The sequence below is a fragment of the Onychomys torridus genome, chromosome 1, assembly GCF_903995425.1.
Source record: "Onychomys torridus chromosome 1, mOncTor1.1, whole genome shotgun sequence".
Lineage (NCBI taxonomy): Eukaryota > Metazoa > Chordata > Mammalia > Rodentia > Cricetidae > Onychomys > Onychomys torridus.
The window spans coordinates 14827792-14851680 of NC_050443.1; the positions used below are offsets into that span (position 1 = coordinate 14827792).

The 23889-nt window shown below is 44.8% G+C and overlaps 1 protein-coding gene across 1 annotated transcript; it reads left to right on the forward strand.

The window, feature by feature from the left end:
• Positions 1–1860: 1860 nt before the first annotated feature.
• LOC118588192 (cytochrome P450 2B1) lies at positions 1861–19938 on the forward strand. Its single transcript, XM_036194418.1, has 9 exons — positions 1861–2050; positions 10313–10475; positions 10625–10774; positions 12944–13104; positions 13850–14026; positions 14474–14615; positions 16147–16334; positions 16498–16639; positions 19562–19938. The coding sequence occupies exons 1-9, from the start codon at positions 1880–1882 to the stop codon at positions 19741–19743; spliced, it is 1476 nt and encodes a 491-aa protein (XP_036050311.1). The 5' UTR covers positions 1861–1879; the 3' UTR covers positions 19744–19938.
• Positions 19939–23889: the final 3951 nt, after the last annotated feature.

The following is a 23889-nucleotide window of genomic DNA, read 5'->3' on the forward strand; positions in this document are numbered from 1 at the left end:
AGCTAGCTGAGAATGTTTAGTTTCCCTTTTTTCTTATGTATATACATATATATCTATATATATATATGTATATACATACATATATATATAAGAGATTTTCTATTCATTTTGCATACCAACCACAGATTCCCCTGTCCTCCCTTCTTCTGCCCTCTAGACTCCTCCCCCAACACACCCCCCAGTTTCTTTTTCAGGTTTCTCCCTCAGTCTTAGGTACTTTTGTTAACCCCTATGTCATGTTATAGTGCAGCAGCAACCAGTGCTGTGTTCTTGGAAATAAGTGCTTCTAGAAGCACAAAATTAAAAAAAAAAATCTGTTCATATAATTACTGGGTTCCCAGTATTCTGCTACTGCAGAGTACAGACTAAGATGGTCTCTGCATCTTTCAGTGGAGTCTATGGGATGGGGTGATGGGGTAGAGACACTGTCAGAGGAAGACAGGAAGAGAGTAATGCCAGAGAGCTGCATGGCCTATGAGGACAGCCAGGAGGACAAAGGAACCAGTTGTCATTAGTCACAGCAATCAGAGATTATTTCGTTAGGGCTTCTATTTCTGTGACAAGTCACTGTGACCCAAAGCAACTTGGGGAGGAAAGGGTGTATTTTGCTTGAATTCCCACTTTACAGTTCATCATCCAAGGAAGTCAGGGCAGGCACACAAGGCAGGATCCTGGAGGCAGGAGCTGATGCAGAGGCCAGGGAGGGGTGCTACTTACTGGCTTGTTCCCCATGGCTTGCTCAGCCTGCTTTCTTATAGAACCCAGGACCACCAGCCTAGGGATGGCTCCCCATCAATCACTAATAAAGAAAATGCCTTACAGGCTTGCCTGCACTGTGATTTTAGGGATGCATTTTCTCAACTGAAGTTCCTTCCTCTCAAATGACCCTAGCTTGTATCAAGTTGACATAAAATCTAGCCAGCCCAGACACACAGAGGCCCCAACTGCTCCTCTGCCAGGTTCCAGCCTCTCTCTCCTCCTTGCTCCAGAGCCTTCCCACTCCTGAATCTCTTGCCTCTCCTTTCTTCTCCTTCTTTTTCTCCTATCTGTGGCTGTCATGGGCCAGAGAGTGCAGTGGGGACTCTGGAGAAATTATATCTGCAGCCCCCCAAGGACTCAGGCTGGGGAATGCATAGACACACAGTGATGCGCACAGGTCCATGCGACACTGTTCTTGTCACTTAAATGTAGTCACATTCATATATGAAGCTAAGAACATACAGAAAGGCCTCCACAATTTAAATGCAAAACACACCCCAGACACTCAAGAGTAGACTAGTAAGCACGTCTAGACTCAAACACAGAAACACACATCTGCACATTCATATTAGAAATGACCAGCTGGACGGTGGTGGTGCATGCCCTTAATCCCTGCACTTGGGAGGCAGAGCCAGGCAGATCTCTGTGCATTTGAGGCCAGCCTGGGCTACAGAGTGAGTTTCAGTACAGCCAGGGCAGAGAAACCCTATCACAAAACAAAACCAAAACCAAAAACAAACAAACAAAAAGAAATGACCTTTCAACATGAAAAGCATACAGTGCACACTCACAGGTTCATGCCTGAATAAATAAACAGACAAACTGAGCTGACATGTGTATACCCACTCCCAGAAATCGAGATGCCTTACTCCCTATGCCCTTTTGTCCTGTGTATCTGTTTCATGGTGTTCTTGCCAACATCTTAGGGTGGGGGAAAGGGGATAGGGAGTGAGCAGGTGACTGGCAGCCCAAGCAGGAAGTATGGGTGCTCACACTACTGGACAATGATGAGACAGGAGGCGGGAACAGCTGAAGTTGCATAACTGGGTGGAGAGACATGCTCAGCATAAAAGGTCCTGCTGGAGTGTGCAGTGGAGTCGCCAGTGGCCAGACCAGGACCATGGAGCCCAGTGCCCTGCTTCTCCTTGCTCTCCTCCTGGGCTTTGTACTGCTCCTGGTCAGGGGTCACCCAAAAGCCCGTGGCCACCTCCCACCAGGACCACGTCCGCTGCCCCTCCTGGGAAACGTCCTGCAGATGGACAGAGGAGGCCTCCTCAGCTCCTTCATGCGGGTGAGGCTTATATGGGGCCTTTGTGTTGGCTTGTCCTTGCTTTTGTCCATGGAGATCACTCAGAGGGATGAGCAATCAACTCCTTCCAGGCCGTAGGTTCAGGTGGGAAGGTTGCTGAGTGGAAGTTGAGATGCTGATTGGTGATGATGGGCAGGCATATCCTCACTATGGTGGAATCCTGTGGTGGGAATGTGCTTGGAGCGTGAAAGGTGTGGAGCCATTGAGGTGTAAGCGTGTAGAATTTCACTCTGTGGGGCTTGTCTGTTCCAGAAGAGAAAGAAAAAAACGTCAGGGGCATCAACAACAGGTTTTGCTCCTGCCAACAAAAGAGAGAGCAAAGATTAGCTTGAGGTGTTCAGGGACAAAGGGGAAGAGAGGCAGGGCAGGAGGAGGAGGTGGGGAGTGTTTATCAGTTTATTGCCACAGCTAGGGTTGTATTTACCATTCTCTGCACCGATGCTTCCCACTGGGGATTTCATGTTTAATTACCACTTGTTTGCTAGTAATTCACCTTCTATGAGAGCTGAAGCAGTGATTGTGTGTCCCCCTTCACTGTCCCTCCCCATGGCTGTGGAGATCTCCCTCTAGAACCTTGTAATTGTTACCTCCTGGTTTTCAAAAGACCCCCACTTCAATCAATGGCAAATTTAGCTATTTTACTTTATGTTTTGAGACAGGGTTTCCCCGTTCTTTTTATGTTGGCTTCCAACTCATGATTCTCCTGCCTTACACTCCTGAATGGAATGAGAAGTGTGTCACCACACCCTGACACGAGTGTTTTACACAAGTGCTTCCCACATGTTAGCAAACTCAAGTCAACATCCATTTATTTTAGTTTTAAAAAATTCTTTTGGGCTGAAGAGATAGTTCAGAGGTTAAGAGCACTGTCTGCTCTTCCAAAGGTCCCAAGTTTAATTCCCAGCAACCACATGGTGGCTCACAACCATCTGTAATGAGATCTGGCGCCCTCTTCTGTATACATAATAAATAAATAAATCTTTAAAAAAATCCTTTGACACTCTATCATCTGCATATACTGGATCTTGGTTGTTTGTGAGCTCCCCTTTCTCTCTCTTTCCTCCTTTTTTCTCCCACAGAAACACTTTTTTTTTTCTTCCTGAGACAGGGTTTCTCTGTATAGCTTTGCGCCTTTCCTGGAACTCACTCTGTAGCCCAGGCTGGCCTCGAACTCACAGAGATCTGCCTGGCTCTGCCTTCTGAGTGCTGGGATTAAAGGCGTGCACCACCACTGCCTAGTCAGAAGCACTTCTTTTTGCCAACAAGACTCTCCCTGCTTTGATAATCTCATTTCTGTGTCCCCCCCAAGGATCATTCAGATCATTAGGATCATTCAGAGTGGGCTTATGTGGGGCTTGTTCCTTGGAGATCACTTTGTACAAAGAGAAAGGATGCCTTCTAGGCTCTAGGTTCAGGTGGGTTGGTTGGTGAGGAAAAGTGGATATGCTAACTTCTGCATGGGTGTGGGTGGGGCCTATTTCCTGGACCATGAGCGTCTCATGAGTAACTATACCACTACAGAAATCGCCACCTTCCCTAGCAGCACTAACTGCCCATAGACCCACAGTGAGGGGCGGTAGCATTCTGTCACAGTGTGAAATGCTGCATCTTTCCCCTGCAGGGGCAGTGATGTTAATGATATGAACACACAGGGTCTAGGAAATGTGCAGTCAGCAGGAAATTCCAGCATATACCATGGTTGTCTTTGTAACTATATATTTTGAACAATAAAGAGTCCCGTGTTTCCCTGCAGGAATGGCAGTGGTATTGTCAGGCAGCAGAGCTGCATTCCTGACACCCAGGAGCTGACAGACTAGTTTGAGATGTAGAATAACCACACAAAGTTAATTAGCTAAGTTGCCTGTTCACCTGCCTGATACAGAGCACAGGCAAAACAAAATGACTTTCCTATGAAACTTTTCCTTTACTTTACATGTATGAATGTTGCTTGCATGCATGCATGCATGCATACCACGTACATGCTTGATGCTCAAAAGGGTGTCGGATTCCCTGGAAATGAGTTACAGATGGTGTAAATACTGAGCGAGTCCTGGGAATTGAACCCAGGTCCTCCGCAAGAACAGCATGTGCTTTTAAACCCTAAGTCATTTTTTCAGTCTAGTCAGGACTAGAAAAGCTGCTGATGGAAGTCCTGCAAGTGGCTGCACCAAGGTCAGGGAAGGAGATGCACACTGACTCAGTAAAGGGATGATTATTCCTCCCTTTTGCTTATCATGGTTTAAGTGAAGCAGCCTTCTCCAGGGCTTGTCTCTTGGCTGGTGACTGATGGGCGAGTTGAATTAACTTTTAAGGGGCGTGTCAATCTTTGGAGTAGGTAAGAATATCATGTCTCCACTCAGGACCAAAGGGAGGAGGGAGGAGGTGGAAGAGAGGAGAGAAACCAGAGTAGGGAAGCAGGAGGATGGAGGAGTCTATTCTAAACTGCTTTTAACACTCCTTAACAGTCTCCTCTTCAGTTTGGGGGACTCTAAAATAATTTGGAAGATGGTCTGAAATTTGGTGACGGAACATTTCCAAAACTGTTCAGTGAGGGTCAGTGTCTGGATGTGTTTCAGTCACATGTAGCTCCAGGAAGAAACGCTCATTTAGGAGAAGACATAAGAAGGACCTGGGTGGTGATGGTGGTGGTGGCGGTGGTGGTGGTGGTGGAGGAGGAGGAGGAGGAGGAGGAGGAGGAGGAGGAGGAGGAGGAGGAGAGCTGGCTCAGCAGCACTGGCTGCTCCTTTGAGAACCCAGTTCTGGTTCCCAGCACCCAAAAATAAGCCACTCCCAACCATCTGTAACTGCAGTTCCAGGGGATCTGGCTCCCTCTTCTGGCCTTTGAGGGTGTTGCATGCGTGGGGTTTCCTTCCCTATATGTGGTGGAACACTCATACAAAATCCATGATACTCCTTGGTAGGCTCACAAGAACATGCATCTTTGTCTGCTCACTGGGCTCCTCGTCAGGCTTCTAAGTGTAGCCTCTGAGGCTTGATTCAAGAGTGGTGGAGGTGGGGTCTATTTTCAAATGCTTTGATAGTTGTTGGGGTGTCTAGAGTCACAGCCTGGGTGTGCCTGCTAAGGTCCTGGAGTGCGACCACCTGTTTTATCCTCACAGGAACTTCTTTAGAGTCCTATCTTATTCACATCAGAACCTCAGGGGAACCCACTGTTACCATGGAAATTGGTGTAAGGAACAGCCTCAGGAGGAACTCAGGGACAATCTTATCAGAGTTTGAGATTAAAAACATCAGGGCAGGCAAGTGGCACATCTTGGCAGCTGCTGGAAGAGGAAGGTGGGTGAGAGAAATAGAGGAATCTAAGCCATTTGTAAGCACCCATGTGGTGAAAAATGAGTGGGCGAGCTTCAGAAGAAGAGAGGGACAGCTCAGAGTGTCAGGGAAAGCACATCCAGCCTTTGGTCGGTATCTGAAAGAAGAAGAGATAGAAAGGAAGTTTTGGAAGAGTCATGATTTTCTGAGTCAGGACTCAGAAGAGGAGGAGGTGGGTCCTATGGTGCAGACACTACAATGCTACTTGATAGAAGTTCTGCAAGTGGCTGCCTGGAATTTGGAAAGAAATGTAATTGATGATGATGATGATGATGATGATGATGATGATGATGATGATGTGTCTGTTTGAGTGTATGTGTACTTTTTGTGTGGATGCACACACCTATAACATAGAGGCCAGATGGGGCATTGGTTGTCTTTTATCACTCTCTGTCTATTCCTTTGAGGCAGGGTCTCTCCCTTAACCTGGGCCTGGCATTGTCTTAGCTAGGCTGTAAACCAGCAAGCCCCACCATCCTCCTGTCTCCACCTTCACTTTGGAGGTGGGGCTACGGGTGTGCTTGGGACACCAGGTTTATAACTGCAGACTAGGGTCCAAATCCCAGTCATCAAGTATTAGCAAGTGTTTCAGACCACTGAGCTACCTCTCAAGTTTCAGTTATACTTTAAAGTGATTCCTTTTAGATTTATTTTTATTTTGTGTGTAAGAATTTTTTTTGCCAACACATATGTCTGTGTACCATGTGTGTGTCTGGTGCTCTAAAAGAGCACACCTCAGCGAATTTTCAAAGTGAACACATTCTTATCATCAGTGTGCAGATCACCTCACATAGATTGTTCCCTGTCTTGTGTCCTATAGTTACTACATCTCACTATTCTGACTCTGTGTACTGACTTTACCTGTGTTCACACTTCATTAGGATAACAGCATATGTAAGCAGGTATTGCTTTTATGACAACATTAAGTGTGTGATCATTTCTATCACTGACCTGATAGGCAGGCTTTTATTTTGTTGATGCACAAGGTTCCCCATGTGGGCTCACCACTGTTGCATGTACCATTTTATTAAGGCTTCCTTCTAGGAATAATCTGGTTCATTAATTGGTGAACATGTGTATGTATTTTTTGTTGTACAAGTACTTGGAAGTGAAGTTTTTCTGTATGTTTATATTCAGCTTCAAAACTTATAGCTGATTCCCCATAAAGGTAGATTCTCTACTCACAGATTCAACTAGCTGTGGATTGAAAATACTTAGAAGAAATGCATTAGGGGCTAAGTGTGGCTCACATCTGCAACCCCAGCACTTCAGAGACTGAGGCAGGAGAATGACAAATTTGAGACAACTTAAACTACATAGTGAGTCCCAGGTCAGCCTGGTCTATGTAGTTTTAATATGATCTCATTCTGTTTAGTCAAAGTTTAGTGGTTACTTTCCCATGGGTCCTACATGTCCAGTCTATACAACATATTGTCAAGCAGTCCAGGCAAGAGCAGTTTCTTGCTCAAATGGCCAGTTTTGCCAAGAAGAAGAAGAAGATAAACTCTATATAGAGTGTCTTTGGAGTAATTTGGTGCTGCCAGATGCAGACATGCCTCACTGTCCAGAAAAGTCTAAGTTTTAAAACATTTTAAATGCCATATTATATGTAGTTCTTTGAAGTGTTTGAAGATTACCTACTTAATTGAAAAATACCTATGTATATCTAGAAAACTTAACTAACGTGACTAGTTATTAAATTTGTCAACTATACACTACAATTTCAAATGAGCTGCACAAACATAATACCCCAAACAGGAGTAGAAATATATACAGTATAACAAAATTTTCTTCAAATTTTCATTAATAAACAAAACAACTTCAAATTTGCATCAATAAACCAAAATCCATAGCAACATAAAACATTTAAAACAAGTTATTGCTCTAAGTACTTTGGATTACCTACCCTTTCATCCTATCATATCTACACTATACCCTCTTCTTCTGTAGAAAGTTTGCATTCATAATCAACCCCTTTTAAATAAAAATAAACATTTATAAACAATATTTTGGGAATTTGGGCATAGCTTTTCATACTACTTCATGCTGGTTGGGGGCGCTGACAATCTTATGGGAATCCTGAGAAAATTAAGAATTATAGTTAATTCTTGGCTGTAGCTGTTTGTGAGGCTATATCAACCTCTCACAGGGTCTTGGTTGATCAAACCATATTAGCCTGGAAGCAGTCCATGGATTCTCATCTTCTGTGGAAACAAAAGCAGAACATCTTTTCCAAAGCAATGTGTCCTTAGACATAAATTTTGAAGATGAGATACCTTTAAAGTATACATCTTGGTTTAACTCAGCAGCCTTTACAATCAAATGTCTCTCTCCAATTAAAAATCCCAAAGACAACACAACCCAGATTCTCTGTGTAAATTTTATCTTTATGTGGATTTACTTTTATATTACTTTTATTGTCTCTTTAAATACTTTATTTTTTAAAACTATTTATTTCTTTGTATAACTGCATATGTTCTTTTCCTCTCTTCCAACCCTACGTACATTTTTACATACATTTTAAAACATTTAGAGTTTTATATCATCTGAATCTGTCTTATTGTGAATCTTTAATCCTTCTTTAACCATGAGTGATTTTAAGCTGTTAAGCTGCATGGTGACTTTGGCTGTTGCCTCTACCCTCCCTTAGCTTCCCAACATGGTGTAGGTATGTTTACCACCAGCTCTAGGATCCATGCTCACAACTGACTCTGGGAAGCAGTGGTTATATGCCTCCATCCAGCAGTATATAGCCCAGAATTCCACCCCCCCTTTTTTTTTCTGTATTAGCAAAAGCTAAATCCACCATGCATCACACTGCATGGCTAGGAGACATCTCTGTGTACCATGACAGGAATCTACCATGCTGTAGGTCAAGCCCACACTGCTGCGAACCTGCCATACTGTAGCTCAAGCATGCATGTTGCAGCATCTTTGTATCATGACTTGCCTGAGAGACTCAACTAGGAAGCTGCTCTTGACTCCATTTTAGAATCCATTTTTATAGCTTTCTCAGATTTTGGATAGACATTCTTGCCCCACATTGGGTGCCAAAATGTAGCTGGAAGTTTCTCCAGTCCTGCTCAGCCCTGCGGTTGGGATGTATCTCTCTCACTCACATCCTTCACCTGCTTAGTCCAAGTAAACACACAGAGGTTTATATTACTTACAAACTGTATGGCCTATGGGTCAGGCTTTTTGTTAGCTAGCTCTTATAACTTGACCCATTTCTATTAATCTATATGTTGCCAGGTGGCTGTGGCATTAACTGGTCTGCAAGCATCTTGTTGCTTCTTGGGCAGTGGGCTGGCATTCTCCAATTCTGCTTTTCTCTTATCTGTATCTCTGTTGGGATTTCCCACCTGCCACTAAGCTGCCTTGCCATAGGCTAAAGTAGCTTATTTATTAGCCAACTAGAGCAACACATATTCACAGCATAAAAAAGATATCCCACAGCACATATCAGAGTCTATATCTGTGTTTGAAGCAGCAGGTTAAGCACCCCCTCCCCCCGACCACACACCAGTGAGAATTTACTCCAAACACTTGAGAAATAAGAATAAAGCTCTTTAATAATGCACATCTAGTTCTGACCAACATCCAAGAGAAACTAGGCTCAAAGAGACATTTCAACAGCTTCTGCAGAACTTGGGCACTAGCAATCCATATGTGTTGTCATCTGTAAATATCTTGTAGGTTCCATCAGACTTTGAGCAGTTACACAGAGATAGGAACTGTAGGCCTGTCTATCAGATAAATGGAGATTTATAGCAAAGATATTATCACCATTAATTTTTAAGTAGGCCAGTGTTGTTCCTTTTGAATCACATTGCTTGTGTCTCAGTCATTGTTCTGTTGCTGTGAAGAGACCCCATGACCAAGAAAGCTCTTATAAAAAAGCATTTAGTTCCTTATCATCAAGGCAAAACATGACAACAGGCATGGCAGGTGCTGGAGCAGTAGCTGAGAGCCACATCCTGATCTGTGGGCAGAGAGAAAAACTCTGGGCTCAGCAGGGGCTTTTAAAACTTCAAAGCCTACCCCTAGTGACACACTTCCTCCAACAAGGCCACACCTCCCAATCCTTCTAATCTTTTCAACCTGGTGAGCAGGCATTTGAATATATGAACCTGTAGGGGGCCATTCTTATTCTAACCACCACACCCAGGGCCACCCTGCCCTCCTGGCAGAATTACACTCTTTCTGATAAGAGAACCAGGACTTAATGGTCATTGTTAGCCAGTGCTATCCCCTTTGAACTGCCCAGTAGAGCCATGTTCTTTGATGTGGGATGGAGCCTAATTCACAACTAACTTAACAAACAAATATTAGCAGAACTATATTCTCAGAAGCCTAAACTACAATTGTGTTCAAGGTATAACTATTTTCCTACAGTTTCTAACAAGTCTGGCTAGCTTACTACTTACCACCGAGTCACAGGAGAGGCAGCACTGCTTTGTAAACCTTGTGCAGCTTGGTATTTCCTAAGCAGGTTTACGGCTGAGTCCTCTGTAACGTCAATTCATCACTCTCAGTTTTCCTACATCATATACACATCTTGTTCATTCTTTTCAGACAGATTCTCATGTAGCCCCAGGCTTGCTTCCATCTCAACAGCAGCAAGAGATGATCTTGAACTTCTGATCCACCTCATTTACTTCCCCACTGCTGAGTGGATAGTACGAGCCCCCCCACCCCCAGCCATACTGTAATGCAGTACTGCTCAGATCATCCAGCATTCCTGCAGACTTCCATGGTTGTGGATTGACCCTGAAATTGTTAGGTCCTCAGAAGGGGAAAGGTGGCCAGAGGAGGTCTTCCTCTGCATCACTCTGTATCTAAGTGTTTTCACAGGGTAGCAACAATATCTGCACTAACTAACAACAATCCTGGTGCCCTTATGCTTGGTAGCTTCGAGAAAAATATGGAGATGTGTTCACAGTGCACCTGGGACCAAGGCCGGTGGTCATGCTGTATGGGACAGAGGCCATAAGGGAGGCGCTGGTGGACCAAGCTGAGGCTTTCTCTGGCCGGGCGACAATTGCTGTGATTAGACCAGTCTTCAAGGACTATGGTAGGAGTCTCAAAGTTTGGGATGAGGTGGACTGGGGAATGGGCCCAGAGAGAGGAGAATCTGATGGAAGGGAGGAGAAGGGGTGGGGAAGGACCAAGGTTTCTTTGAATTTCCTCTATAACTCCCCCATGCTTCTTTTACTTTCTTAGGTGTGATCTTTGCCAATGGGGAACGCTGGAAGACCCTTCGGCGATTCTCTCTGGCAACCATGAGAGACTTTGGGATGGGGAAGCGGAGTGTGGAGGAGCGGATTCAGGAGGAGGCTCAATGTCTGGTTGAGGAGCTTAGGAAATCCCAGGGTGAGTCCTGGAGAATGGATATAAAGGAAGACAGTAATACAGAGACCTGAGTGCACAGCCAAAGAAAGAGAAGAGACATTCATGGGCAGAGAAAGATATACACACAGAGACATACACACACACACACACACACACACACACACACACACATGGAAGAGGATTAGGTAGGGGTAGAGAGAAATACAAAAAGAGAGGGAAAGAGATGGAAAGTTCACAGTGTCCAAAATGACTCAGAGACATAGATATTGTTATTTGCATGCAGGCTATTTATGTTCAGGGAAATTGATGCCTGGGTTCAGAATATGTGTCAGTCTGTTGTGATGGCACAAGCCTGTCCTCCCAATATTCAGGGGGCTGAGACATGAGGGTCATAAATTCAAAGCCAGTTTGCCTACATCATGAAATCTTGTCTCAAAGAAAAAACGTGCTTGACATGGTGGGTGCAGCTCAGGCATGCTGGGCTTGCCTGGCACACACACAGTTCCCAGCAGGATCCCTAACACCACAACATTGGCATGGTGCCACATGCTGGTCATCTTGGTATACTGGTGGTGGAGGCAGGAGCTTAGAGGTTGGAGGTCATCCTTGACTTTATACAGCATTCAAGTGTGTCTTGATCATATTAACCCATCTCAAAACATGGTCTATGTCCAAGGCAGGTGTTAGAAGCAGGGAACTTTGTTCTTTCCTTGAGGATGTCCTGATGAGTGGGGCGGTGAGCAAAGATGGGGTGTTTTACTTTGTGGCAGCCATAGGCACTTCTGGGTACTTATAGAAACTTCACAACAGGGGCATTCTGGTGACCTAGTCTGTTTTTAGCACCACATTCCTCTATGTCGGTGTTTGTCATCTCTTTTAAGATTTCTCAGGAGACTCTGAGAGGTCCACACAGAGACTGGAAGGGAAGAGAAGGAAATCAAGAGACTAGGAAGGAGAAAGCAGGGTGACAGAGACTGGGAAGCTGAGATGAAGCTTGAGGGACCACATGGAAGAGAAAATACAGGGGAGCAAGAGTGAGGGGAATAGAGGGGGAGGAAAGTAGGTAGGGGGAGGGCAAAGAGAAAGACAGAAATGCTGAGAGACATTTAGACAGGAAATCAGAGACAAATAAAGGCTGACAAGCACCAGGGAAAGATCTGCAGAGGAATCAGGGACAACAAACAGGCCAGACCCAGAGGAGGGGCAACAACATCCCTCCCACCATGAGGGCCCATGAAGAAACCTGGAACTAAAGGCAGCAGGCACTGGTTATTGATGGTTCTTGGAACACCACAGAGCCTAGAATCAGAGAAGGAATGGGGGAAGACTCAAAGATCAGACTTCTAAATCCACACAAGCAACCCCTGCAAAGTTCTCTGCACCATTTCTGCCAGTGGGAGTCAGCTATGGGCTCATTGTCAGATTGTTTTCCTGGGAGGAGGTGCACAGTGGAGACTATGTTGCACATGCTCTGTTTATTAGCTCCCCCTGTCTGATCCTGGTCCCAGTCATGAGGAGCTGTGGTATGTATGTAGAGTTTCCTGATTCTGCCTGGCTCACAGTCAGGACAAATCTCTCTCACCTGCCAGTCGTGCAGCTCCTTAGACCCAACCAAGTAAACACACAGAGACTTGTATTGCTTATAAACTGTATGGTCATGGCAGGCTTCTTGTTAGCTGTTCTTATATCTTAAATTAACCCATTTATATTAGTCTATAAGTTGCTCCATGGCTTGTGGCTTACCGGTACCTTACATCTCGCTTGTCATGGTGGCAGCTGGCAGGGTCTCTCTGCCTCAGCCTTCCTGTTCCCAGAATTCTCTTCTTGATTGTCCTGCCTATACTTCCTGCCTGGCTACTGGCCGATCAGTATTTTATTTACTAACCAATCAGAGCAACACATTTAACATACAGAACACAGCAGTGTTACCTTGGTGAAGTTAGCAGCTATCTCTGTGTATACTAATAGCATTGCATCTTATATATAATTTTGAGAAGAAATTAAAATAAAATAGTGTATACAATCGTGGGTGCAGGGCCTAGTGCATCATGTGTACAAATGGGGTAGCATCTATTGGTATTGAGTAGGGAGTAGTGAGGACAGGTTTACAGAGATGGGGGCCAACACCAAATGTTCCCCTGATGCCATGTCTTGATGCTATGTCTGCTGAACTGCATTTCCATTCTCCAGGAGCCCCCCTGGACCCCACCTTCCTCTTCCAGTGCATCACAGCCAACATCATCTGCTCCATTGTCTTTGGAGAGCGCTTTGACTACAAAGACCGCCAGTTCCTGCACCTGCTGGACATGTTTTATAGGTCCTTCTCTCTCATCAGCTCATTCTCCAGCCAGGTCAGTGGATGGGAAGAGAGGAGCATCCAGGGCAGAGAAAAGAAGAGGCTGCTCTGTGGGTGAAGAATGGAGTGTCTTAGGGCAGGAAGAAAGGCAGAGACAACATGGAGAGACAAGGAGCCTGAGGCCTGAGGGCGAAGATGGGGGTCAGATGTTAAGTAGGGTGGAGAAACCCTAATGCAGAAATACTGAGTCATCCAGACATGAGAAGATGATGACCTGGGGCTGTGGCTGTAGCTAAGAGGATAGAGGACTTTTCTATCATGTGTGAATCCTGGGGTTCATCCCTAGCACAAGGCAAGTCTAGTATGGTAGTACATATGTGCAATCCCAGTACATGGGAGATTAGAGTTCAAGGCCATGTTTGGATAAATATTGAGTTTGAGGAGAGTCTGAAAGACATGAGACCCTGATTGACAAAACCAAAACCAAAATGATGGCTTGGGGGGAGGAGGGGAGAGAGAGAGAGAGAGAGAGAGAGAGAGAGAGAGAGAGAGAGAGAGAGAGAGAATATAATACAAGTGCTGGAGAAAGACTCAGAGAAACAGGCTGAGGGCATGCTGTGTGTGTATGTGTATGAGAGGGGAAATGAAGGAAAGAGAAGATGAGCAAAGGAGTGGGGGAGGGGAGGAGAGAGAATGGAGGGAGAGAGGGCAGATCCTCATGAAATATTGGGACCTAGGAACACAGCCTGCTTCCTGAGGCCTGATAGCTCCAGGTGACCATCTGACCTTCTTTCCTGCAGGTGTTTGAGCTCTTCTCTGGTTTCTTGAAATACTTTCCTGGTATCCACAGACAAATCTCCAAAAACCTGCAGGAAGTCCTCAACTACATTGGTGAGAGTGTGGAGAAGCACAGGGCAACCTTGGACCCCAGCAGTCCAAGGGACTTCATCGATACCTACCTTCTACGCATGGAGAAGGTAAGTCCTGCATGAATGAGAGAAGTGATGGGTGAGAGTGAAGGCTGAGGATGTGAGCAGAGGAAGAGGGGGCAGAGGATGGGGAGGAGAGACAGGAAGTGGATTGGAGGAGATGCAGAAGAATCTAGAAATTGAAGACTAGAGAAAGGGAGGAGAATATGAAATAGGGAGGAAGAAGGCTGTGGAAGAAACACAGGGCAAGGGACAAAAAGCAGAAAAGACCTCAGAGGAAGAGAGAGCCTGGGAGACAAAACGTGATACATATCAGAGAGCAAAGTCAAGAGAGGAAGAGACAGAACAGAGAGCAAGGGACATGATGGAGGACTGAGAAATGCTGTGTGGTCCATATAGTGTAAGACAGAAGGACAGTTCCCAGGATGTGTGAGCATCTTCCTGTAAGGACCCAGTCACCCCTGACCCTCCTTTCTCTCTCCCATCTGGAACCAGGAGAAGTCCAACCAACTTACGGAGTTTCATCACCAGAACCTCATGATGTCTGTGCTGTCTCTCTTCTTTGCTGGCACTGAGACCAGCAGCACCACACTCCGATATGGCTTCCTGCTCATGCTCAAATACCCCCATGTTGCAGGTGCGCCACAGGTGCTCATTTGGGTAATCTCCTACCTCCCCTTTGATTGTGGAGATTTGTGTGGATGGGAGAGACATGGGCCTCTTACAACTTGAGCTCTGATGGCTTTCGTTTACTTCTAAATTAGAGCAGTGCTATGGGTGTTGTGCAAATGAACACACAGCTGGCCCATTTTCCCTAGATTTCTTGTATTACTTTAAGATTGACCCATCCACCCATCCATCCATCCATCCATCCATCCACCCATCCATCCATCCATTCATCTATCCATCCATCCATCCACCCATCCATCCATTCTTCATCCATCCATCCATCCATCCATCCATCCATCCATCCAACCTCCTTTCCTTCCTTCCATTTTTCTATCTTTACATCCATTTATTCATCCATCTTTCATGCACATCTTCATCCATCTACTCATTCTGTTCATTTACCCACCAACTTATGTCATCCACCTTTCTCTTCATTCATTTTCCCATTCATCTAAGCATCTACCTGACTAAACATCTACTTACTCAACCATCCTTCTATCTACCTACCTATAAACACTTATTTACACACACACACACACACACACACACACACACACACACACACACCCAGTACCCACCCATCCAACCATATATCAATCTACTGTCTAATATTTTGTGATAAGCCAACTGGCCATTTCATTCATTTATTTCAATTCATCAACTTAGTTTCCCTTTGTTCAGTAGAACTGACTAAACTATTTGTCATTGATTATACATAAACTCATCTATCCTATCAAAAGTTTCATTCCTTAATCCTTTCATTAACTGGCCTTTGAGTTCATCTTTCATCTGTCTATCCATTCTTCCATTTATCCTCTAATTGAGTCATCTGTTGACTTATGAGTTGAATACATAATCCAGTGTTCAGTCTAATCATTTCATTAACTCACAAATCTGTTCATTTATTAATTGACTTATCAATTACTTTTATTATGTATTCATTTTTACATGCATCCATTGATAGATTCATTTGCTAATCTAACTACTTCTCTGTTATATTCCTGAGATATAGCCTCAAGTTCTTAATACAAAATCCGTGTAAAGTTATGGCATATGTGTGAGTGTGAGCATGTGTTTGTTAGTGCATGGGTGTATGTGTGTCATATGTATATATGTATGTGTGTGTGTGTGTGTATAGAGAAACAATTCACTCCCTTGCGAAGGTGAGACTTTTTATGCTTTTCTCCATCACACTCTTACATCAATACGATTGCTCTGAAGTCTCACTATGCAATAGCCCTTTGCTGTATATTTCTTTCTTTTTTTTAAATCCCTGCTGAAACGAAGTTGAAGCTAGTTGAGAGAGCTTTGATGTAGTTTTAAGCATGGGCACAGAGAGACAGTCGATTAAGAACAGGACAGTTGTTTGTACCCACAAATGCAGTGAGTTTCTCAGAGAGGCTCCTTGGTGCCCTCTTTCCTGGGTTGTTGGCTTATAGAATGAAATATCATTGCTACAAAGCAGGCAAAGTGGATCCATTGTTTCCTTTTCTGTGCAGAGAGAGTCCAAAAGGAGATTGATCAAGTGATTGGCTCACACCGACTTCCAACCCTGGAGGACCGTACCAAAATGCCTTACACTGATGCTGTCATCCACGAGATTCAGAGATTTTCAGATCTTGTCCCAATTGGTATGCCACACAAAGTCACCAAAGACACTTTGCTCCGAGGGTACCTGCTCCCCAAGGTGAGACCAGCTGTGATTCCACATCTCTACTCCATGATCACCCTCCACTCTCCTCATCACCAACCTCAGCCTGTTTGTGGTTTTCTACATTCTGTTTTCAGGGACTGATTGAAGATGGGAGTCAGGGTATGTTAATATCTTTGTGTCTCATAATATCTCCTAGAACACTGAAGTGTACCCCATCCTGAGCTCAGCTCTCCATGACCGACGGTACTTTGCACAACCAGACACCTTCAATCCTGACCACTTCCTGGATGCCAATGGGGCTCTGAAGAAAAATGAAGCTTTCATGCCCTTCTCTATAGGTGAGACCCACTTGTGCTTCCTCTCCCAGACACTAGAGGGCAGGCTCATCCTCCTGGACACACAGATCTAGGTCCCTGTTTACTGATTTATTCCAGCTGCTTTGCCTGAACCATTTCATTCACCCTGGCTACAGTGCCATAAGAGGACTCTTGAACTAAAGGTACATTCTGAACATCAGGTCTTTGGTGAAATATTTAAAAGCCTCTAAATCTGAGCAAATGTATTTTCTTAAGAAGCAGTAAGAACAACTGACATCATCTATGAACACTGCTGTGAACTGGTTAGGTTCTTGATGGCCAGGGAGGCATTGACTTCAGCTGTGAGCACTGGGGAGATGGGACATGTTTTGACATGCTTGTCTCTGTTTGCAGTACACACTCTGGCTTGTTAAAATGTAAGAGAAATCAAAATTACTACCATTTATTTGAGCAAAGAAACCATCCATGATGGATAATACTCTGAACCAGAGGAATTTCAGAGTTACAGCATGTGGTGTCTATAGACAACAGGGAGCTAGGCATGGACACACAGCTGGATTGTTGCCAGTTCTGCTTTTGCTTTACTTGGCCATGCTGGAGTAGTTGGCAGCCTAGGGTAGGTCAACTGCCATGAGAGACTGAGACTTCTTCTTCATTGAAAGAATATAATCTCAAGTAGTTGTGTTGGCTGTTGTGTTTGTTTAATTTGTTAAGGTCTCCGGCCAAATTTAATTCAGTTTTATGGACTCTAAACATGGAAAATTTGTGTTTATGTTTTTATCTTTTGGAGAAAGAGGCCTTCTAGAAAAAATTCCTTAGCCTTTAGTTGTGTCCTCCATCATGTTCTCATAATAGGGATGGAACCCAAGGGTAAGTGTTTGTTAAGCAACTTCTCTCAGAAGAGCCCAGACCTCCAGCTTCTCCTTGGTGCACTCTAGAAGATGCTCTCCTGTTGTTCCTACTCTCTGTTCTCATTCCCTCACTGAGGGATTTCAGGCAAGTGTTCTCTCTCTAGCCATGACTCAGCTAAGAATTGTCTAGTGTTGAGTGTCCAAGTGACTTCACTGACCCTGGGCTCAGTCTTGCTCCTGGCTCTGTCCAGTATAAGGGCCTCCTTTCATATTTGATCCTCATAGTTGCAGACATATAGGATGTGAGATAAAAGTGTATTATCTGTGTAACTGTTCCAAGTCTAGAAAGGCAGGTTGTTGGGAAAGGAAATGTAAGAAGAAGGTATGTAAGAAGGAATGCATACCAGGTGTGGTTGGACAGAGAAGTTGGAGGGGTTAGGATGTTGGCTAGGACATTTAGAAAAGCAAGCAGAAAAGAATAAATAGTAAGACACATAGTGATGGTTGGTACAGACACAGGTTCAGGGACACTGTTGTGGGATGCAAGCATGCAAGCATGCAAGCATGTAAGCAAGCAAGCCAAAAGGATATAAATGCCAAAGGCACATGAATGGTGTCTGAATCACCAGCTCCAAGTATGGGTACATTGTATTGAGAGTGAGATTAGCCATTAAAAGGTGCTCTGGAAAAATCTGGGTCATAAAATGAGTTCCAGGAGAATCGTCTCAGAGAGATAGTCCATGAATTTCTAAGCTCATGTCACCTAAGTTCTGGAAATGGAATGCCCAAAGGCATAGGGTGCTTTCCCTAGACACCCCTACACAGGCACAATTTCCCAACAATTTGAGGGCACAGGGGTTGCTGGGAAATCCCTCGTCCGTCTGGAAGCCTGAGGTGGTCAGTTGCAGTTTAAGACTCTCTGAGGTACAGGGCAGAGGGTGGAGCCCTTGCCTGGTCTTTCAGGCTTCCATTGTTCTGTGGTGCTCCATGCCCAAGGTGACTAACTTTATGTCTCTGAGAATACTATGGATGCCATAGGCTCCTTATCTTGTGCCCCCGCCCATTCTCAACTGTGTGAACAATTGTCTTCAGGATCTTGTTGAAGTTCATTGATCACAAACTGAAGAAGCAAAGGAGGCAGAGAGAAAGAGAGAAAGATGGGGGTGGGGATGAGTGACAGAAGGGACAGAGAAAGAGAAAAAGGTGGAGGTGAAGATGATTGACAGAGGGGACAGAGAAAGAGAGAAATGTGGAGGAGAGGATGGGTGACAGAGGGGACAGAGAAAGAGAATGTAGGGGTGGGGATAGGCGACAGAGGGGACAGAGAAAGGGGAGAGACAGAGAGGCCATGCTCTGTAGTCTTTCAACTTCCTGCCTCAGACTCCCAAGTGCTGCACTTGTAGACATGTCCCTACATGTCTGTCTCATATAGGACCCTTAACATCATCCAGTTCTTAATCTAAAAGTCTTTGTAAACAATACCTTCATCCTCAGGGCAGCCATGTGATGGGTACCAATCTCTCACATTAGCTAAAAGGGAACACTAAAGATGTTGCATTAAACATGTGTACACATACACACTTCATTCCTAATCTAGTACCTTCTTACAGTTCTAGAACAAAGAACTCTGATAATCCCACAAATGCTAGAAATCTGTCAGAAGTGACCATGAGACATCCACCAACATTTTGTCCTGAATTTTATGATTAATTTATTGTGTATATGTTTGAACGCATATACATGTGTGCTATGGTGTGTGTGTGTGTGTGTGTGTGTGTGTGTGTGTGTGTGTTTATATCAAAGGACAGACTGTGGGGATTGGTTCTCTCCTTGCAACATGTGGGTCCAGGGGATTGAACTCATGTCTTCGTGATTGATGACAGGCTCCTTTCCGTGCTAAGAAGTCTCACTGGCCCTTGTACCAATTCTTTAAGGTTTTGGGAATCTCTTAAAGTTTTCTAATTGCAGGTTGAAGGTTAAACTCACTCTTATTATTCTTTGCAATGGGCAGAGTTATCAGGTTTAGGAATGGGACAGTCTGAAGGTTGTATACTGCCCTGTGGCTCACATGGCTCATCCTCTGTGCCCACAGGAAAGCGCATTTGTCTTGGTGAAGGTATTGCCTGCAACGAATTGTTCCTTTTCTTCACCACCATCCTCCAGAACTTTTCTGTGTCCAGTCCCGTGGCTCCTGAGGACATTGACATCAGTCCCAAGGAGACTGGCTTCGGCAAAGTGCCCCCAACATACCAGATCTGCTTCTTGGCCCGCTGACTAGGCCGAGGTGGCCAGGCGACCCCACTCTTGTTGAGAATGGCCCCATCTTTCTGCCTCTAAGAAACCTGCTGGAAACCAGGCCCTCGGTCACTGCTCACTTTCTTCCTCCTTCCTGCACCTTCTGCAAAGCTGGAAGTGTGTTCTTCTGCCCTGTGAATGGCACTGGAGAAATCAATCAAGTGCCTTTCTTGATGTGTGAGCAGAGAGATTTCTGGAGGCCACATCTCATACTGAGTCAATCCCAACCAGCCACAGCCCCGATGCATCAGCTCCTGGAGATACATGATCTATGGTGATGGACTCTGTATATGATCTGAATTCCATGAATTCTATTGATTTGCCTAATATGTATGGTTCACGTCAACAGAATCACATAGTGTGTGATCTTCGGTGTCTGGTGTCTTTTCTTCACACAGTATTATCGAGGTCCCTGGGCTTCTTTGCAGGCCACAGTCACAAACCTTCATGGACTTCTCTCATGAGCTTTCTCAGCCAAAAGCACAATTACCTTCTTTCCTGTGTTCTGCCAGCAGAAGGTGTGGTCCTGACTTAGGGTGGGTCTTCCTGCTTCTAAGACTCTGATAAGAAATCCCTCACAGCATGCCCAGCAGCTTGGGCTCTAGTTGATGCCAGATGCAGTCAACACTCAAGAGCAGTCATCACAAGGCCCAGTCCCCTGACCTCTTGGCTACTTTTACATGTGACATCTTTTGTAGCGGTAACACCCATGCTATCACCACCCGTTCTCCATGTCGGAGCAAGCGGCTGTGGATCAAAAAAGAGACAAGAGACAGTGGGTCATTCACCTCAGCAGAATGCCAAATGCTATTTATTGAAAGAGGGAGGAAACCTTAAATAGAGGCTTACAGCACAATGCAGGAACCCCGGAGGGCAGAAGTTTGCTACCCAATGTTCTACATTCTTGCATCTAAGCTGTTTACATCAAATGCAGGATACATGAACCAAGAACCTCTGGTTCCTCAGTATGAAGGAAACTGGCAGGGAATCAGCATAGGGAAGACAGGGTTTCCTCCTTCTTTTTAGATTGGCTTCCAACTCATGATTCTGCTACCTTAGTCCTGAATGGAATGAGAAGTGTGTGTCACCACACCCTGACACAAGTATTTTACACACGTGCTGCCCACATGTTAGCAAACTCAAGTCAACATCCCATTTATTTTAATTAAAAAAAAAATCTTTTGACAAAAAAAAAAAAAAAAAAAAAAAAAAAGCAGGGCAGTGGTGGTTTACACTTTTAATCCCAGCACTCAGGAGGCAGAGCCAGGTGGGTCTCTGTGAATTTAAGGCCAGCCTGGTCTACAGAGAGAAAGATCCAGGACAGGCACCAAAACTACACAGAGAAACCCTGTCTCAAAAAAATTCCTTTGACAGTTTATCATCTGCATACACTGGATCTCAGTCATTTATGATCCCCACCCCTCCTTTCTCTTCCTCCCACAGAAACACTTCTTTTTTGCCAACCAGACCCTCCCTGCTTTGATAACCCTCTGCCAAAGTTTAATTAGGGTCATTGAGTGGGCTTATGTGTGGCTTGCTGCTTGGAGATCACTTCACATGAAGAGAAAGGATGCCTTCTAGGCTCTAGGTTTAGGTGGGAAGGTTGGTGAGGTATCAAATTCTCCCCAGGTGCCTGCGCTGAGGAGATTTCTGCCAGGGCCCAGAACAGAAGCTACAAGTGGCTAGGATTCTCATCTGAAGGATATAAATTAAATCTAAGCACACTGTGTTCTTTAGTCCATTCACTTTATTTTAAGTCAATTCTATCTACATAGTTTCTTCTTTGTTCTCATACTTAGCTCCTCTCTGTTCTTCTGCTCTCATTATTCTACCTAGTTCTTTCCATCTCTGTCCTCATCTTTGTTCTTCTAAACCCATTCTCCAAGTGTTGTGTGGGAACCAGTATGTATACACAAGCAGTAATTCTTTGGCAAAGCAATGCGAGCCTTGAAGTTTTCAGGGTTGCAGAGAGAGCTGATAAGGATCCACACATAAAGCAATAATTTTCAGCTTAGATTAACAACCCAAAAGGGGGAGTGACTAAAGGGGAGTTCTCTGGTAGGGTCAACTAAAGGCTAAGATCAATTAGGGAATTCTAAAAAGTAACTTCTGTGCTCAAACTACAATCTCGGTAGACTGTTGGGGTCTATAAACGTCAATAAGTCAACAGAAAAGTGAAATTGTCTTTGGTGCTGCTTTTTTCCCTGCTCATCCCAGTTGAGCCACTTTCTGGAGGGGGGGGGACTTATGCTCGGTTACTAGGCAACCCTTTTCTTAACAAGTAGCATTTGGTTGCTAAGGAGGATTAAAACTTAATTTGCACAAGAAGCAAAGCGTGGCACCAGTTGCCTGCTTGTCTAGTCAGAAATCTCCTTAGGTCAGTAGGAAATACCTACCTTAACTCAGTAACTAACCAGTGGCTAAAACATCATTCCAGGAAAGTGAGCAATAAATCTCTTAAGTTGGGATCTTGTGTAAATAACCTGGTGTGAAGGTAAGGAGTTGAGGATCTAAATGCTAGTGGTTATTTTCTCTATCTGTGGGTGAGATGAGCTAATGTTTATCTATCTGCTGTTCTCCTAGCATAAAATGGTATCTTAGCTGAAATACTTTTGTCTGGAGATTGGCCCTGGCCAGATTTATGTTAACAAAAAATAAACACAGCTGGGGACAGTTATCCATTACCCCAAATGTAAAGGGAAAGTTGTGCCCAAGATCGAGATGCAATCATGAAGTTACATGTACACATAACGTGGAATGATAGTGGCATTGTCAGGCATCAGAGCTGCATTCCTGACACCCAAGAGCTGTCAGACTAGTTAGAGATGTAGAGTAACCATACAAGGGTGGGTAATGGAGGGCAAAGGATGAAGGATGGGAACATAGGGGAAATGGAATGTTCAAGGTGGAACAGGGACAGAGTGGGAAAGCAAGGAAAGAGACACCATGATAAATGAAGACATCATGAGAATAGGGAGAAACAAGGTGCCAGGGAAGTCCTCAGGAATCCACAAGGATGACCCCCACCTTGGACTACTACTGGTAATAGCCGAGAGAGTGCCTGAAGTGGCCTACTCCAGTGATAGGACTGGTGATAACCCTGTCATCATAGATCCTTCATCCAGTGACTGACAGAAACAGATGCAGAGATCCATGGCCAGGCCCCAGGCCAAGCTCCAGGAGTCCAGTTGATGAGAGGAGGGATTCTATGAGCAAGGATCATTAAGATCATGGTGGGAAAAAGAACAGAGATGGCCAGCAAAACTAGCAGAAATGCATGAACTGTGGACAGATAGCTGTGGAGCCCCCATGGTACTGGACTAGGCCCTCTGGATAGACAAGACAGTCATTTAGTTTGAACAGTTTAGGGGGTCCCCAGGCAGTGGGATCAAGATCCATCTCTGGTGCATGAGTCGGCTTTTTGGAGTCCACTGCCTATGGTGGGACACCTTGCACAGCCTTGGTGCAGGGAGGAGGGGCTTGGACCTGCCTCAACTGAATGAACCAGGCTCTGCTGACTCCCTGTAGGAGACCTTGCCTTGAGGAAGTGGGAATGGGGGTGAGATAGGGAGGGAAGGCGGGGGGGGGGGCAGGAGGAGGGAGGAGATGGGGATATGTGGTTGGTATGTAAAATGAATAAAAAAGTTTCTTAATAATAATAATAAAACATACAAGAGTTAATTAGCTAAGTTACCTGTTCACCTGTGTGATACAGAGCACAGGCCAAGCAAAATGGCTTTCCTCCCAAAGGTTTATTTTTATTTCATGTGTATGAGTGTTGCCTGCATATATGCATGTGTACCACGTGCATGCTTGGTGCTCAAAAAGGTGTAGGATCCCCTGGAAATGAGTTACAGATGGTGTAAGTACCACGTGGGTGCTGGGAACTGAACCCAGGTCCTCTTCAAGAACAACATGTGCTTTTAAACCCTAAGACCAGTCCCCGCCAAAACTGAGCTTTAAGATCATCCCAGAGTCCATAAGGGTCTACATAAGAGGTAGGATCTGATCAAATCCCCTTAGACTCTCTGGAGGGAGAATAAATGGGGAAAGAAGCTGTTTCCAAGGAGATGAGGGGGGCAGGTGACGAAGAAATAGTCTCAGGTGAGTGAGAATGTGGTGTGA